Below are 13752 nucleotides of genomic sequence, written 5' to 3' on the forward strand. Positions count from 1 at the left end.
GCAAGGACTGTAGGAGAGTGGCCACACAAGCTGCAGCTGCCAGAGCGAGTGGAGAGACCAAGCCAGACCAAGGCAATCGCAATCAGAGCACTGCCACATGACACGGACAGGTGGTTTGACGGAGAGACAGAAGAGCGAGAGCGAGAGAGAGAGAGAGACAGACAGAGATGACTGCAATATTGAGACAGAAAAAAGATGAGAGGGAAAATAATGGGACAGCAGGAAAGAGCACTCAAAGTCAGGGTAACACGTGATCTGAAAAATTGAGATACTAATGGTGACATCAATGAATTATTTATATCCAGACATTCTCATTACACAGAGCATTCCTTTCCCCTCATTGCTATTTTTGTCCTGCTATTATTTTCCAGTTAGTTCTCATCATCATCATACCTGTCCAACATAAAACGTCGGGACTGTTGTGTGTAGAGACCACAAAAGACTATTAACAATACAACCCAAAAAAAAAAAAAAAAAAAAACACTTCCACAGCGAGTACCAGCAAAGCTTGACCTTTGCCAACCAAATAAGTGTTAACAAAATGTTAATCTCCAGCAAAATTCGAACCACTTCAGCGGTGAGTAAAACTGCACTCTGTCTCCTGGTTTTAAAATGAAAATCTTTGGAGTGTGTATGCATTTGGAGGACGACTGAATGCTGTGCTGAGCTAAGTGAGGAAGATATGAGAGTAGCTTTGGTAGAATCAGGCAACATTATTACATCTTGCGACGAAAAAAAAAAAAAAAGCATTGTTTTTTCTTACAGAGGTGTTTGGGGGAAAAATTATTTCCTGATGCTAAATTTACTTTACTGATGATCATTTCCTTCAAGCAAGTATGCTACGCTATTGAATTAACTTGTTGAGTGAGAGATTATCAAGCTCTTAATCATCCAGTTTAGGCCCCTGAGACTCAGTTAGTCATTATTAAACATAGTCAGGGTATATAGTTGATTAACAAAACAATGGGCAATAAGTAATATCTATCAAGTCTCACACTTAACTTGTCATGTCTTAATGATTTTGTTGGGATTTTTGTTGGCTTTTCTATTAAAGAAAAGCTAAATTAAGCATGAATTCTTACCCTTGTTCAATGATAAACTACTGACTCTGTGGAGCACTCTTCATGCTTCAGCTGCCATGCTCCTAACAGGAGGTGATCACACTGGCCAGCTGTAGAGGAAGTGTTACCTGAGTAATTTCCATTGTCTGATAGGGCTCTGCGGCTGTATGGCATTGTGCTACGTACAGGAAGTGAGAGCAGCAGAGCTACGCAGGGTGGGGCTCGCCGGTTACACTGGTTTCCACAGGTTTAGTGTCAGACACTAAGTTTGACAGGTGTGCTGCATTGTTGTGTCGTTTTTATGCCTGTGCTGTTTGCTGTCAACTTTGTGAAAGTGGGTTAACACATGACTAATGCAGAACTTGACAGTGATACTTCACCAAAATGAATACTAAATGAACACTGCACACATACTGTAGCTGGGATTTCTGGGCCTGAGAGATGTGCCTCTTCTGCTAAAGTGGAACAAGTAGAACAATTCATAGTGCCCCTGCTTTGGCTGAAGCTCTTTGTGCCATGAGTCAGCCTTGCGCATTTTGCACCAAGTATGCCATGGGACAAACTTAATTAACAAAGCAATACACAGAATTAATTACATTCACCGCGGTTGTCCAATTTTGCTCTCTCGAAATGGGAGACATGAGGGAAACTTTCTACACAAGAGGCAGCACAGGCTTTGCACACTCCACTCACGTATTTTTCACATCAGTCACGCAGACACGTGTACACATACCGCGCACTGACCTGAGTGACATGATCTTGTATGCATCGGGCAGGTAGCACCGCGTGTTCTCCATCTGGGCGGGGTCCGAGTCGCAGATCTTGTCATCGGTTCGGCCGTAGTTGGCGCTCTCGATCATGATGACGTCTGTGCCCGGGCAGCGCAGCTCGATGGGGTAGGACTCACACGACAGCTCCCTGCGCACCACTGCCATGGGGATAGGGGCACGGCCATAGGCTGGACACACAGACACAAACATTTGAACAAAGATTATGTCTCTCGCACCAATTGACATACTGAAATAGTGGACTTATTTGTGGGCCTGTCTGTAAAACATGTGCACCGGAGGCCTAAATTGTACAAGCACAGATTGTGTTCAACTACAACTGCATTTGTACCCTTGTCATATAGACTAATTATCCACACTATATGAAAACAATAGCATCACAGACGATTTTTCAGAAGGGCATGTCCACTGTCGCAAGTGAAGCGACTTGGTAATTACTGTTTTGCAGTTAACAGTTTTAGACACATCTCTAGATAGAGAGTAATTGCCTGGCAATTTCAACAGGCATTAAATGCTGCAGAGATTATTCAAAGATGGCAATGCCTAATTATTCTCAGAAGTTGCAAATTTGATGCATACATCCACTCTTCCTGTACTGAAATAGGAAGCATGTCATTAATTCCATTGAGATTGAAACTACTGATCTGTCCCAGATCTTTCTTGCTGCTGTTGCTTTACTTCCTACTTCCTTGGTTTAATGAGTAGAATTGACGAGGCCTCTTGGATGATGAAGCATCTGCAAGACCACACAGCAATTAAGTTGCCATTGACTAATTAAGTCCTGATATCCTATAAGCTGAATGTCTGTCTGGCAATCTTCTCAAAGGGAAATAGCTGCTGCAGAGAGGCACGGGATATGATGGGGCATGTGCTCTTCATCATGCCATCAAACTCCAAGACGACACTCGCTGCCAAATACAAGTAATAAGTAAATAATACATGTGCTTGAAGAGAATGTGGGCTTGCGGCTCTGCTTCTGGGATGCCTCACCTGACAGCAGGCGCTGCTATCACACATTTTCACAGCAGACATTTTGGCTTGCCGTATCAGGAAAAGCATAAGTGAAACAAATGTCGTTAAGGATGGCTCAGCTCCATCAAGTGTCCCGGTAAGCCATGACACTGAGCCAGCATGCAAAACACCAGGATCCTGAAAAGTAGCTCACCTGAATATGCATTCATTCTCAATGTTATCATTTACACCTGTGCTTTTCCTGCTGTGACAAGTCCATATGTCTGCCTTTCATGGGAATGATGTGACTTTAATTTCATGTGGTCAATCTTTTCTTTTTCAATTCATTGTTTGTAAGCTGTCCCATAACATGATCTAATGATATTTTCATCAATAGTATACAATAAATAAATAATTTAATTTCATAAACTAATAAAAACAATGACGCTGCTGTCTTGATCTGGATAGATATGGTCTTGCGATTGGAGTACGGTGCTGTGATATCGATACTGTGTGGGGCTGGACGTTCCCAGGGGCTTTGGTTGCTGTGGTGTATCATGGATGTTGTTATTCTCGGTTCTTGAGCGCAGCGATCCCCGGGTACAACAGCTATCATCCCCTGATAGATGGGTTATCAGCTGAGGCGTTCACTTGTGTTGTTCCTCTTTGTCATCACCTGGCCATACCGTAATTGTAATTTAGATTTTATTTTACACAGCTTCATTTTGCGAGCACCGGCTACCCCTGCCCGAGGACCTCATCTGAGAATTTTAGCTATATCTGGTGCAATATACATAATATGCATTGTCCCTCTTGAATAAACAAATAAAATATATGAAATTTGATGGTTTGTGGCTACAGGCCCTGTGACTGTGACTGCCTCTTGTCACTTTTGTTTTTATTGAAGATCCTGTCAAGGCCTCCCAAATCACTTCTGCCCACACACACACACACGCACACACACACACAGTGAACAGACAACTACCTGCAATTCAGACTCAGACGTACAACATCCCTGAAAAGCAATGCACAGCACCACCTTCCTCACTCTCCCTGTCACGATAACCATAGCAACCCTGTCCTCCCTCCCTTGGCTCTCTCATTGGCTGGAGGAGCATCATGGTTACACGAATGCTGCAAAGAATCTGAATGAGCTCAATGACACTCTGCCCGGCCTCTGCTTAATACTGCCCTTCACCACATCACACACACACACACACAAATGCATACAAATGCTCCGAGTGATGACATGTAGAAGCAGAAATTCAGAGCCAGTGCAGCCAGTATCTGTGTGGTGCTGGTACCTGAGGGCACTACATCGATAATGGCAGGCGCTAGCTTCCAGATAAGACTGATATATAAGTGACATTTACTGAAAATGTCCTCTCTAATGAACACACGCACACTGACACACACATATCACCAGAGGCTATGATTCTCAACCTTAAGCACACATTCAGATAGACTGTGTGTCTCAGCAGTGGCTGAGGACTTGAAGGAGTTTTTGTGAGTGTAAGAGAGGATTGCTTAGGGCAGTGGGTCATTATGAGTGTTAGTTTATTAGTCTTTCAATGGCTGCATCGGGTCCACCTTTGTGAGCATGAATGTGAATTTTGAGGAGAGGGTTAATTGAAGCGTGAGGGGATCAATACGCAGTATTGTAAGGCAGCTGTCTAGACTGGCTTTGGATCAGATGTCTTACAGTGTTGCCTTACAGGGTGCCCACTGGGCATAAAGAGAGCATTATGACAAACACACACACACACACACACACACACGCACAGTTCAAATAAAGGGTCTATCTGTATTCTAATTAAAAGCCGCTCTGCCCTCATAAGCAGCAGGAAATGCTCTGACTTGCACACACCGTCCTGTCTCATCCATCACCTTTTAATTCATCTATTTATATCAGCTGCCACACCTATAAAATTGCACTGTGTTTAACCTGCATGCAATGGACTCACTTCACACATATTTCTGTCACTTTCTTCCAAACAAGCATGTGCAGCCACACAGTGCCTCTTCATACAGACACGGGATACACACATACACGCACAGTACATGCCAATATTTAGCTCTCTGTCTTTGCAAACATGCAATAATGTGGGAGCTGGCAAGTGCATGTTAATGTGTCTGTCATTAGTTGTGTAAGTGGTGACAGAAACTTGGCAGCCATGGACAGTACAGACAATCTTATTCAGACACTCTCATTGCCTCAGGGGGCTGAAACAAAAGGATATCGATTTTTACATTTGGGCCAAGAACAAGAGAGTGGCAAAAGAGGGGGATAGATGGAAAGAAGGAGAAGGAAAGGGTGAGAGGCAAGAGGAGAGAGATTTAAAAGGTGATCTCTCACTCGAACTGCCAAAGCATTTGGCCGGTGCTTGTGTCTGAAATGTGGGTCTTCTGAGTAAGAGCAAGAACAACACATTTTCAAAGTGCAAAGGATATTTTCAAGCATTAGACTTGCAATATTCTATGTTTTCCTCACTGTCAATAAATCCATTGAAAAAAAAACAAAGCCAGCAATGAAGTGATCCTTCTAACTTGGCTGTGTAGCCAAATCCTGGTATAACGTTTTGCTCTGTCCTCAAGAGGTCCGTTGCTGTCCAAAAACTATTTATTTCCAGTATGTACAGATCACTGCTCACCAAATAAAGGCTTGTTCAAGGTGCTGGAGCTGAGGCTTAATGTATGATGATAAAACCATCCACACACTCCAGTCATTGCATTTTTTTATAGGGGGGCAACTTCTGGTCAGAGACCCAGTTCCCATGGATCTATTAAAAAGGGTTCATGACTAAAAAGTCGCCTCAATAAATGAATATTACACAGTTCAGAGCGTGCAGATGTGTTTCCTATCATTATCCAAAATCACATAAATGAGCCACACTGTTGCCCTGGGTGACATGTTTTGTTTAGTTTTTTTTTGCTTAGCCTGTTATCAAAAATATGTTTGTTTTTAAGCAGGAATAAAGCAGGAATTTACAGCGGCCTGGGCTGAGTGCCACAGACAGGGACAGGAAGTATCGAGGAATGGACTAATACAGCGTTGGCCGATGTCCTTTCGTGCTATTTGTTGACAGGAAAAACACTGATAACAGCAGCCTTACCTTTAACACTGTGTTAGTCATGTGTTTGCAACAGTTAGCTTGAGGTCGTCTGCGGTGACGTTCACTTTTTATCTACAATCGTACCATTTCCTTTGCCAAGGTGATCAACAAGTCCACCCTGTCAGGTCCTATACTGTCCATGCCAGAGATACACTCTAAAAAATAAATTTTTGTATGATTTTTGTTCAAAAATCCATGCTTTCCTATTCTCCTTTATTTGTCTTCACATAACCCTGAAATAATGACAAGACACGCCTGGGTGGAAAAGATGGAGTGCTTGCTGCTGCGTGTCCTCAAGCTAAACTGTCTTTGTTTCAACTAATCCTTGCTAAGTATAAACAGTACGATTTGCATATGTCGACTTATTCTTTAGACGATGATGCAAATACCTTTGACTGAAACTCATCTCTTGGTGTTAAAGCAAAGCCCTTGGTGTTTGTGTGTCTAAGTGGCTGCCTGTGAGCACTTCCTGTGTGTATTTGAGTGTATTTATGTGTGTGTGTGTTTTTAATGAGGATCTGTGTCCATGTGGGTAAACAGTATTTCAGCGTTTCAAGTATATCATCTGTTCACATGCAAGTCAGCAGGCATGTGAACAAGTACATGCTTATGTGTGTTTTTTTGTGTGTGTGTGTGTGTATGTGTGTGTATGTGTCTGCATGTGTGGCAGTTTTTCCTCACAACAGTGTGATTGACAGGAGCCATTAATAGGATTAAGTCCAAGTGGGCCAGAGCTCCCTCTAGGAGTCTTCAAAGCCTACCGTCACAGGGGGAGAGGAGGAAACATACAGACAGCCTACTGGGGTTGCATCTGCACTGGGTGTGTTTGTCTATGTGTGTGCGGTGAAAATGTGCGCGTGTGTGAGAGGAAACACAGAACATCGAGAGAAAGATATAAATGTGCACTGCAATAAGACCGAGGATCTGTATAAATGAGCAAGAGTAAGTGAGTTAAGCGTTTCCTTGGTTTTGCAGCTGTAGTCTCTTCTAGCAAGTGCCTCGGGGTGTGAGGGTGGATGAGGAGTCAGTTTTTCATTTTGTAGCTCTGGACATATAATGTAAATCTGAACACATGAAACCAAACTTTTCTAGTCAGTCACTTTATATAAAAATGTGTCTCTAAGCGGGCACGTGGCTGCAAGTGCGTGCAGATTTACCCAAAGTGACCAGAGAAGCAGAGTCACTTCTAATGAAATGGAACTGGTTAAAATAGTGCAACAATAAAAACATTAATGACGACTGTTCTGTTCAAGTGTCCCAGTAGGTCAAAACCTGAAGCGCCTAAATGGAATTCAGCCATCGTTCATTTTATTATTCACACATGTGCTTTTGCTATTGTCACATGTCAAAAAACCTTCCATGGAAAATGGGAGTGAACCCTGTGCCGCTCCACTGTGGCGGGAGTGTTGCATGCCATTTCCAGGGCTAACATTAAGCTAGTTGCTGATTGTCACTAAAGACCACCAAAACGTATGATGGCTACATGTTAAATCACAATATTTAATTCAGTTAAATTCAGAGGATGTTTGAATGGGTTGCAACATTGCAATTGCTTTGTCAGTGAGTGATATGTTATGAGTAATTGACTGCCCTTTTCATGTAATTTGCACTCACATTTTGCCAACATTTCGTTCAACCTTCTGTAGGTATTAAGAGGCAAAAAAACTAGAAACACTGTGCAATCTATTACACTCCAAGAAAACAGCACCACCAACAGCAGCCTCAAAAACTGAGCCTGAGTCTGGGCTGCATCACACCGTCCCAGATGTAAAAGTGCATCTTACCAATGGCAATGGGAGCAAACAAGGTCGAGATGAAGAGCAGGCATCTGGTCCACATGACGTCTGAGGTTGACCTGGAAGTAGATATGGAGGTACTTCCTGCTGAGCCCAGACGGTCTTGTGGTGAGCTGTTTTTGTCACAGCTCAGTTTTCCTGACACCATACAGGCCTGCAAATGGACACACAGAGAGGATCTGTTCACTTAGATGCCATATCTAAATACGCTAAAATGCCATATCTTGAAATAATTGGCATATCTGTAGAAGGTACATCACTGCATTATTGTACAACACATGCAGAGACTGTATTTATCCCCCTGAATACCTCAAATGCTGATGCAAGTATCATCTGCAGCCATTAGACTTCTAATTATTACATTTGCTGGTAAACTGTGAATTTTCACAATTTCTGGAAAAAAAAATCATGAGCACAGCTTTATTAACAGTTTACCAAGCACTTATGATGGAGAACCAACAGCTGCATTCTCTAAAATTGCAAATTCAAACAACAAATCAGCTTCAGCTTGATCTTAACTGACACACCGCTTTAACAACTAACAGTTATTACGCTTGCAAAGTTTACGCAGCAAAGGAGAATATTTACCTTCTTCCATTCTATTATGCTGTTTATGGCAGATTGATGCTTTAATAAACAGCACTTAACATAGGTCAATGCAGCTTCTTGTAGACGTATGTCGCAGTGGACAAGACAGTAATCAATAATTATCTTAAATGATGCAGAGAGAAGTACAGAGAGCATGGATTGATGAAGAAGCATATTGGCATAGATAGATAGATGTCATATTTGGGGTAGCAGTAGCGGTGAAGAACCCTCCTATAGAGACCATTTGTAAGTGTTCTGTACTGAATACAGACATGTTAATCAATGAAAAGTAAAATAAGATAAGGTTGTTATCATCAAACTGATCCCTTTATTATACACATTGACAGACTTAGTGATTGAAAATATTGTACATAATGACACTCACACTGGCTGAGGAAGTATTTACAATTCCACAGGCATTTGTCTGAGACACAACTAGACAGTCCATCCATCAGTAAGTTGTTCCCATATCGTCTATTTATTGTCTCAAATTATCTCACGCTGTAACTGTTTCTTTGGGAATAAAGATCTCTTCTGATTTTTGTATCATTTTACATCTCCAGTACAGCCGGAGTTAAAATGAGATGATACTGAATAATATGACAGAACAGGACAATTTGCACAAATGCATATTTCACAAGACAACAGGCATGAACAGCAAATCTGTGAAGGAAATGCAAGACTAAACGCTAAATGTTGGCCTTGTGGAAAAAATTTGAAAAACACAATAAAATGGTGCTTAATGTTTGCATAATGATGCCGCCGTCTGTATTAGGATTCACTTCACTTGCTATTCCACATCAGCAGCAAGTGTGAAATGTATTGATGTTCCAATCTAATTGTTCATTTCATGGTCTATCAGCAGTAAACAATTAATAAGGGGATGGTCTCTCAGATTAGTTAGAGCAGTGACAGCCTGGAAAGCATCATTTCTCCGTCTTTCTTTCTAAACTGATTAAGCTGACCAGCATTGTTCAATCACTCGCTCACTCACCTGCCCGCTCAACCGGCGACTAACTCAATCACTTTCTTTCTGCGCTCCCAAATTCACTTTTTAATTATGAAAAACTGGGATATTAACCCATTTCCTCTGTGAAACACTGCGGTGTGATTTTGCCATTGTTTTTAAGTCTGCAGAGGCGCATCGTCACCCCGCTCCGTCATTACGCAATCATCCTCGCTGATGTCAAACAAACATCATTTTTCATGGGAGTGGTTCAAAGGTAACGGCGGCCCTGTTTTGTGCCTAAATGTTAACTCTTCTCGAGGGAACCCAGAGCCAGCTCCAGATAAACAGGCGTGTAGAATTTGTCTATGTGTGTGTCTGACTGAGAGAGAGAGAGAGAGACTGCAGAAATTTGCGACAGTCGGGGACAGATGGAGTAAAGCGGACAGCCAGAGCCATGGGAAATACATCACGTGCAACAGAGAGTATTGATCAGTGTGACCATATCATTTTGGCCCAGGAGAGACGAAGACAATAGCCAGCTATCTCCGTCATGCAATGCTGTGAAGGCAAATTGCTGCTTTGGCACAGTCTTTCCCTTAGATATTTTTTTAGCTACAACTACTGATGTAAGAAGACCAGATACACACACACACACACACACACACACACACACACACACACACACAGACACACTCACACACTCACACTCATATAAATATATAGACTTATTTATAGAAACTGTCAGAATGATACAGACCTTTCAATAACCACCAGAGACATACTACATATCCATAATGCATCATCTGAGCATCTACAATGACAAAATGCCTCACGCTGAGGACGGAACGGATGGATAGAAACACCCAGAGGCACATGCACACCGCAGAATCCGAATCTCTGGGAACAGACCCATACCAGAGACACACGGTGTGATAAGCACTGCGTCGTCATCTGGGGTTTTACTGACTCTGTTCTTTTTAGGATGTCAAAGTAAATTCCTGAAACAGAAATTGAATTAAAAATTATTGCGATTTCAAAGAGTAGAGGCTGAAATTAATGTAACCTGATACAGAAACTGTCTGCATTCCGGCATATAATAGTTTTTTCTTTGTGTCCAGTCATTTCACTTTTCACCGTTCTTGCATTTTATAGACTTTCAATTTTCAGTTCTGAAAACGGGGGAAACAATTTCACATCAACTGGAAGTCTGTTAAAAGCTGCAGTCGCAAAGATTTTATGGTCTTTGTGGCTTGTTTTGCTTGACAAGCAAATATTTGTGATGCGCTTTTGTTTGCACTTTCATATTGCCCGTCTTGTGTGTTCTTCTTGCATGACTTTGTGTGCTGTTTGTTACTGTGCTGTTTTCTTGCTGTAACCTGCCCAGGGACTGCAGACGTGAATTATCTTGAAGCTGATCTGGTACGGTGCATCAAACAGTGACATTTATGTTTGAGCTGTACACTGTCCCTCTTAAATACATTAAATGAATTAAAAAAAATACATTAAATTCTTGTGGTTTGTGTTTAAAATACAACCTCTGATTCACTGACATAAGTCTATGCATTTACATTTGCTAGTCTGTAAAGGTTTGCCATCAGCTGAGAGGGAAGGACACATTTTTTTTTTACTACCACCAACTGATTGTGAGAAATATCATGGAGATGCTGCACATCTTCAAAATCAGGTTTGTTAACTCACCAAAACAGAGCCAACAGGGGGAAGAAGAACAGAAGTAAGAGTAAGGTTTCAATCCCTACAAGTTAGGATCAACTCGGGCTTTCAGTCTTCAAAATAACCTCCGCTCCAGCACTTACACACATATTCACCTTTCTAAATATCAGGTGCAGCGCCTGATTGGCTGGAGAGTGATTTCATATCTGCTAACAGCTCCTGTCACATCCGTAATGGCACCAAAGTGATAGAATCACAATAGACTCCCGTGCTCTATTCTTCCTCCTGCTTAAACAACTCAACAAGCTGCCCCATTTTGATTGATTGGTCCCTAACTTGGTTGAACATGAGCAATCTGACCAGCTGTCCCCAGCTAGACACAGGAGGCATACACTGACATATGGCTGGACGCCACCAGCCACAGCATTCTACTGTTCCATAATTCAAAAGCTATTCCATCACCCCGTATGCTCCACCACCGTCTCACCCTTCAGTTAATTAACCCTCTCATTTCCACCGTGCTCACGGTGCCTTTACAGACGATAGTTGCGTGAAAGCCTCGAGCAGTCCAGTACTAATCTAAGCTCAAATCACTCAAGTTATGTTTATCATTCAGCAGGGCTGCATACACCCATATGCTCAGAAAATGAGGTAAAAAATATGTTCCACTATGTTCACAATGGATAGACACTGGTGATCACCCAGAGCATCGCCCCTCGTCTCCAACCTGTTTCCTTTCATTATCTTAATGCATTGATTGGTTCTGAATAAACAGGCTGTAATGGTGCTAATTATCAGAACATATGTGATGTGTTTACACCCCTTATTCTTCAGATGATCACGCATGTAAGATCTGGCAAACATCGTATGCCCTGTGTGTGTGTGTGTGTGTGTGTGCGTGCACGCGTGTGTATGAATACTACATATGGCTCGATTATTTCATCACTTTAACAGTGAGTGGCACCGCTAAGATGATGAAATAATCGAGCCATATATTTTAAATGAACTCAATATTTCCTGTCCTGAGCTAGTTATATCTCACTGGAGACACTCACTGGCAGGCTGGCAGCATCTGCATAAATGTGAGCAAAACATCAACTAATAAACAGGATCAGACCAAAACAAATAGCCTGCCTGGATCCAAGTCCTTTGCTATACCTGCTGTTTCTCTCCATCTCTGCCCCGGTTTTATCTGCTCGGTAGACGTTATTCCAGAGGCATCAATATGCATGACATTTTTGTTCCTTTCAGACTTTTCTGCTGGCAGAGTGGAGGATATACAGTATAAAATTCGCAATATATGTGACAAAAAATAGATGTAATTTGGTTTAGATTGGTGTGACCTTATTAAATAAAGTTAATTATTTCTCAACAACAACCTATTATTTAGTGTACCACTAGGACAATCTGCTCCCTAATAGTCTTGCATGCATAAATGACTTGGTTTCTATGTCCTATATTTCCCTGCCCTGAATCTCATTTCCTACAGGGTGGGCATTAAAAGAGCTGTTGCAGGGGCCACTACTCTCACAGACTACATTGCATGCATCCATGAACTAATTGATGTTGGGCTGATTCTGTGTACCAAGGCAGCTTGACCCTATGTATTTGTGTGTGTGTGTGTGTGTGTGTGTGTGTGTGTGTGTGTGTGTGTGTGTGTGTGTTTTCAGACCCCTAACGAGAGTCCTGCCTGTCACAGCACTCCTCATTCGGGGATTCTCTCTTTCACTAATGAGTGCTGACCGGATTGGGCTACCTTGTCAACGCACGTCACACGCACACACGCACGCACGCACGCACACACACACACGAGCCCTCATATACACAGATTTGCACACACACACACACATGCTTATCACTGGGAGACCAGATGCCCTAGTCCCTCAGCCTCCAGGCAAACAGTCTCAAATGTGTCCATGCTGCGTTTATATTCTGTTTGTACGCCTAAGAAGAATACCATGTGGACACATTTGTCTGTGGGTGTGTGTGCGTGTGTGTGGGTGTGTGTGTGTGTGTGTGTGTGTATGTGTAAGTCACAAAAAATGCAAATCAATAAAGAGAATTTTAAAAACATTGAAAAAAATAAGTATTTTATGTTCTCCCAAATTAGAGTGGAAGCATATATATTTATATATATATGTGTGTGTGTGTGTTTAGCCATCATACGAATTTGTTGCAGCGGGCCATAATTACAAAGGAAGAAGGTCAGCAGCTTGTGTTTTCTTTTTCCCCTTGCAATTTTTCTTCATTTAGTTTTTCTTCACCTGCTCTTTCCTTCACCCTCTTTAGTCCTTTTAGTTGTTCATTCTTTGCTCCGTTGGAGGGAAGTCGGAGCAGAACAAAGCTCACGGGGCCATGCACTGTGTTCAGTAAAATGGCATGTGTCCGCCAAGCTACGGTAAATTACCTCCAGTTGGCTTGCTAGGCTAGGTTTAACCACCATGAACTATTTCTGTGTGTGAGAGTGTGTGCGTGATGGAGAGGGTTGGAAAGAGGTTGTGTGGGTGACAGAGTGTGAGTGGGTATGGGTAGTGTAATGTAATTATCATCAGCGCAGGTAGACAAGCTGGGAGAATTTTGATTAGAGTGACCATGCACACACACATACACACACACACACACACACACACACACACATACATACATAAACACAAAAACTCAGGTAGCTAATTTGGCAGTGTGGAGCTGAAGAGATGACTAATCAGGATAGGAACTGGTGGGAGTCTGGCCTGTGGCCCATAATGAGAGACATAGGACACAAGCACACAAACGCACATGCAAGCAAGCACATACCAAACATGTACAACGCAAATAATGACGCACACATGCAACATG

General features: G+C 42.2%; 1 protein-coding gene across 8 annotated transcripts in view; it reads right to left on the reverse strand.

Annotated features, from left to right (window-relative positions):
* The window catches only part of adgrl3.1 (adhesion G protein-coupled receptor L3.1), a 109835-nt gene that overhangs the window by 74997 nt on the left and 21086 nt on the right, over positions 1–13752 (reverse strand). For all 8 annotated transcript variants that reach the window (XM_076729506.1, XM_076729505.1, XM_076729503.1 and 5 more), the window contains exons 3-4: positions 7698–7863; positions 1806–2019 (exon numbers count right to left, since the gene is read on the reverse strand). In XM_076729506.1, the coding sequence (XP_076585621.1) occupies positions 1806–2019; positions 7698–7857 (374 nt within the window). In that variant the 5' untranslated portion in view covers positions 7858–7863. The remainder of the gene's footprint in view (positions 1–1805; positions 2020–7697; positions 7864–13752) is intronic.

The sequence above is a fragment of the Chaetodon auriga genome, chromosome 4, assembly GCF_051107435.1.
Source record: "Chaetodon auriga isolate fChaAug3 chromosome 4, fChaAug3.hap1, whole genome shotgun sequence".
NCBI lineage: Eukaryota > Metazoa > Chordata > Actinopteri > Chaetodontiformes > Chaetodontidae > Chaetodon > Chaetodon auriga.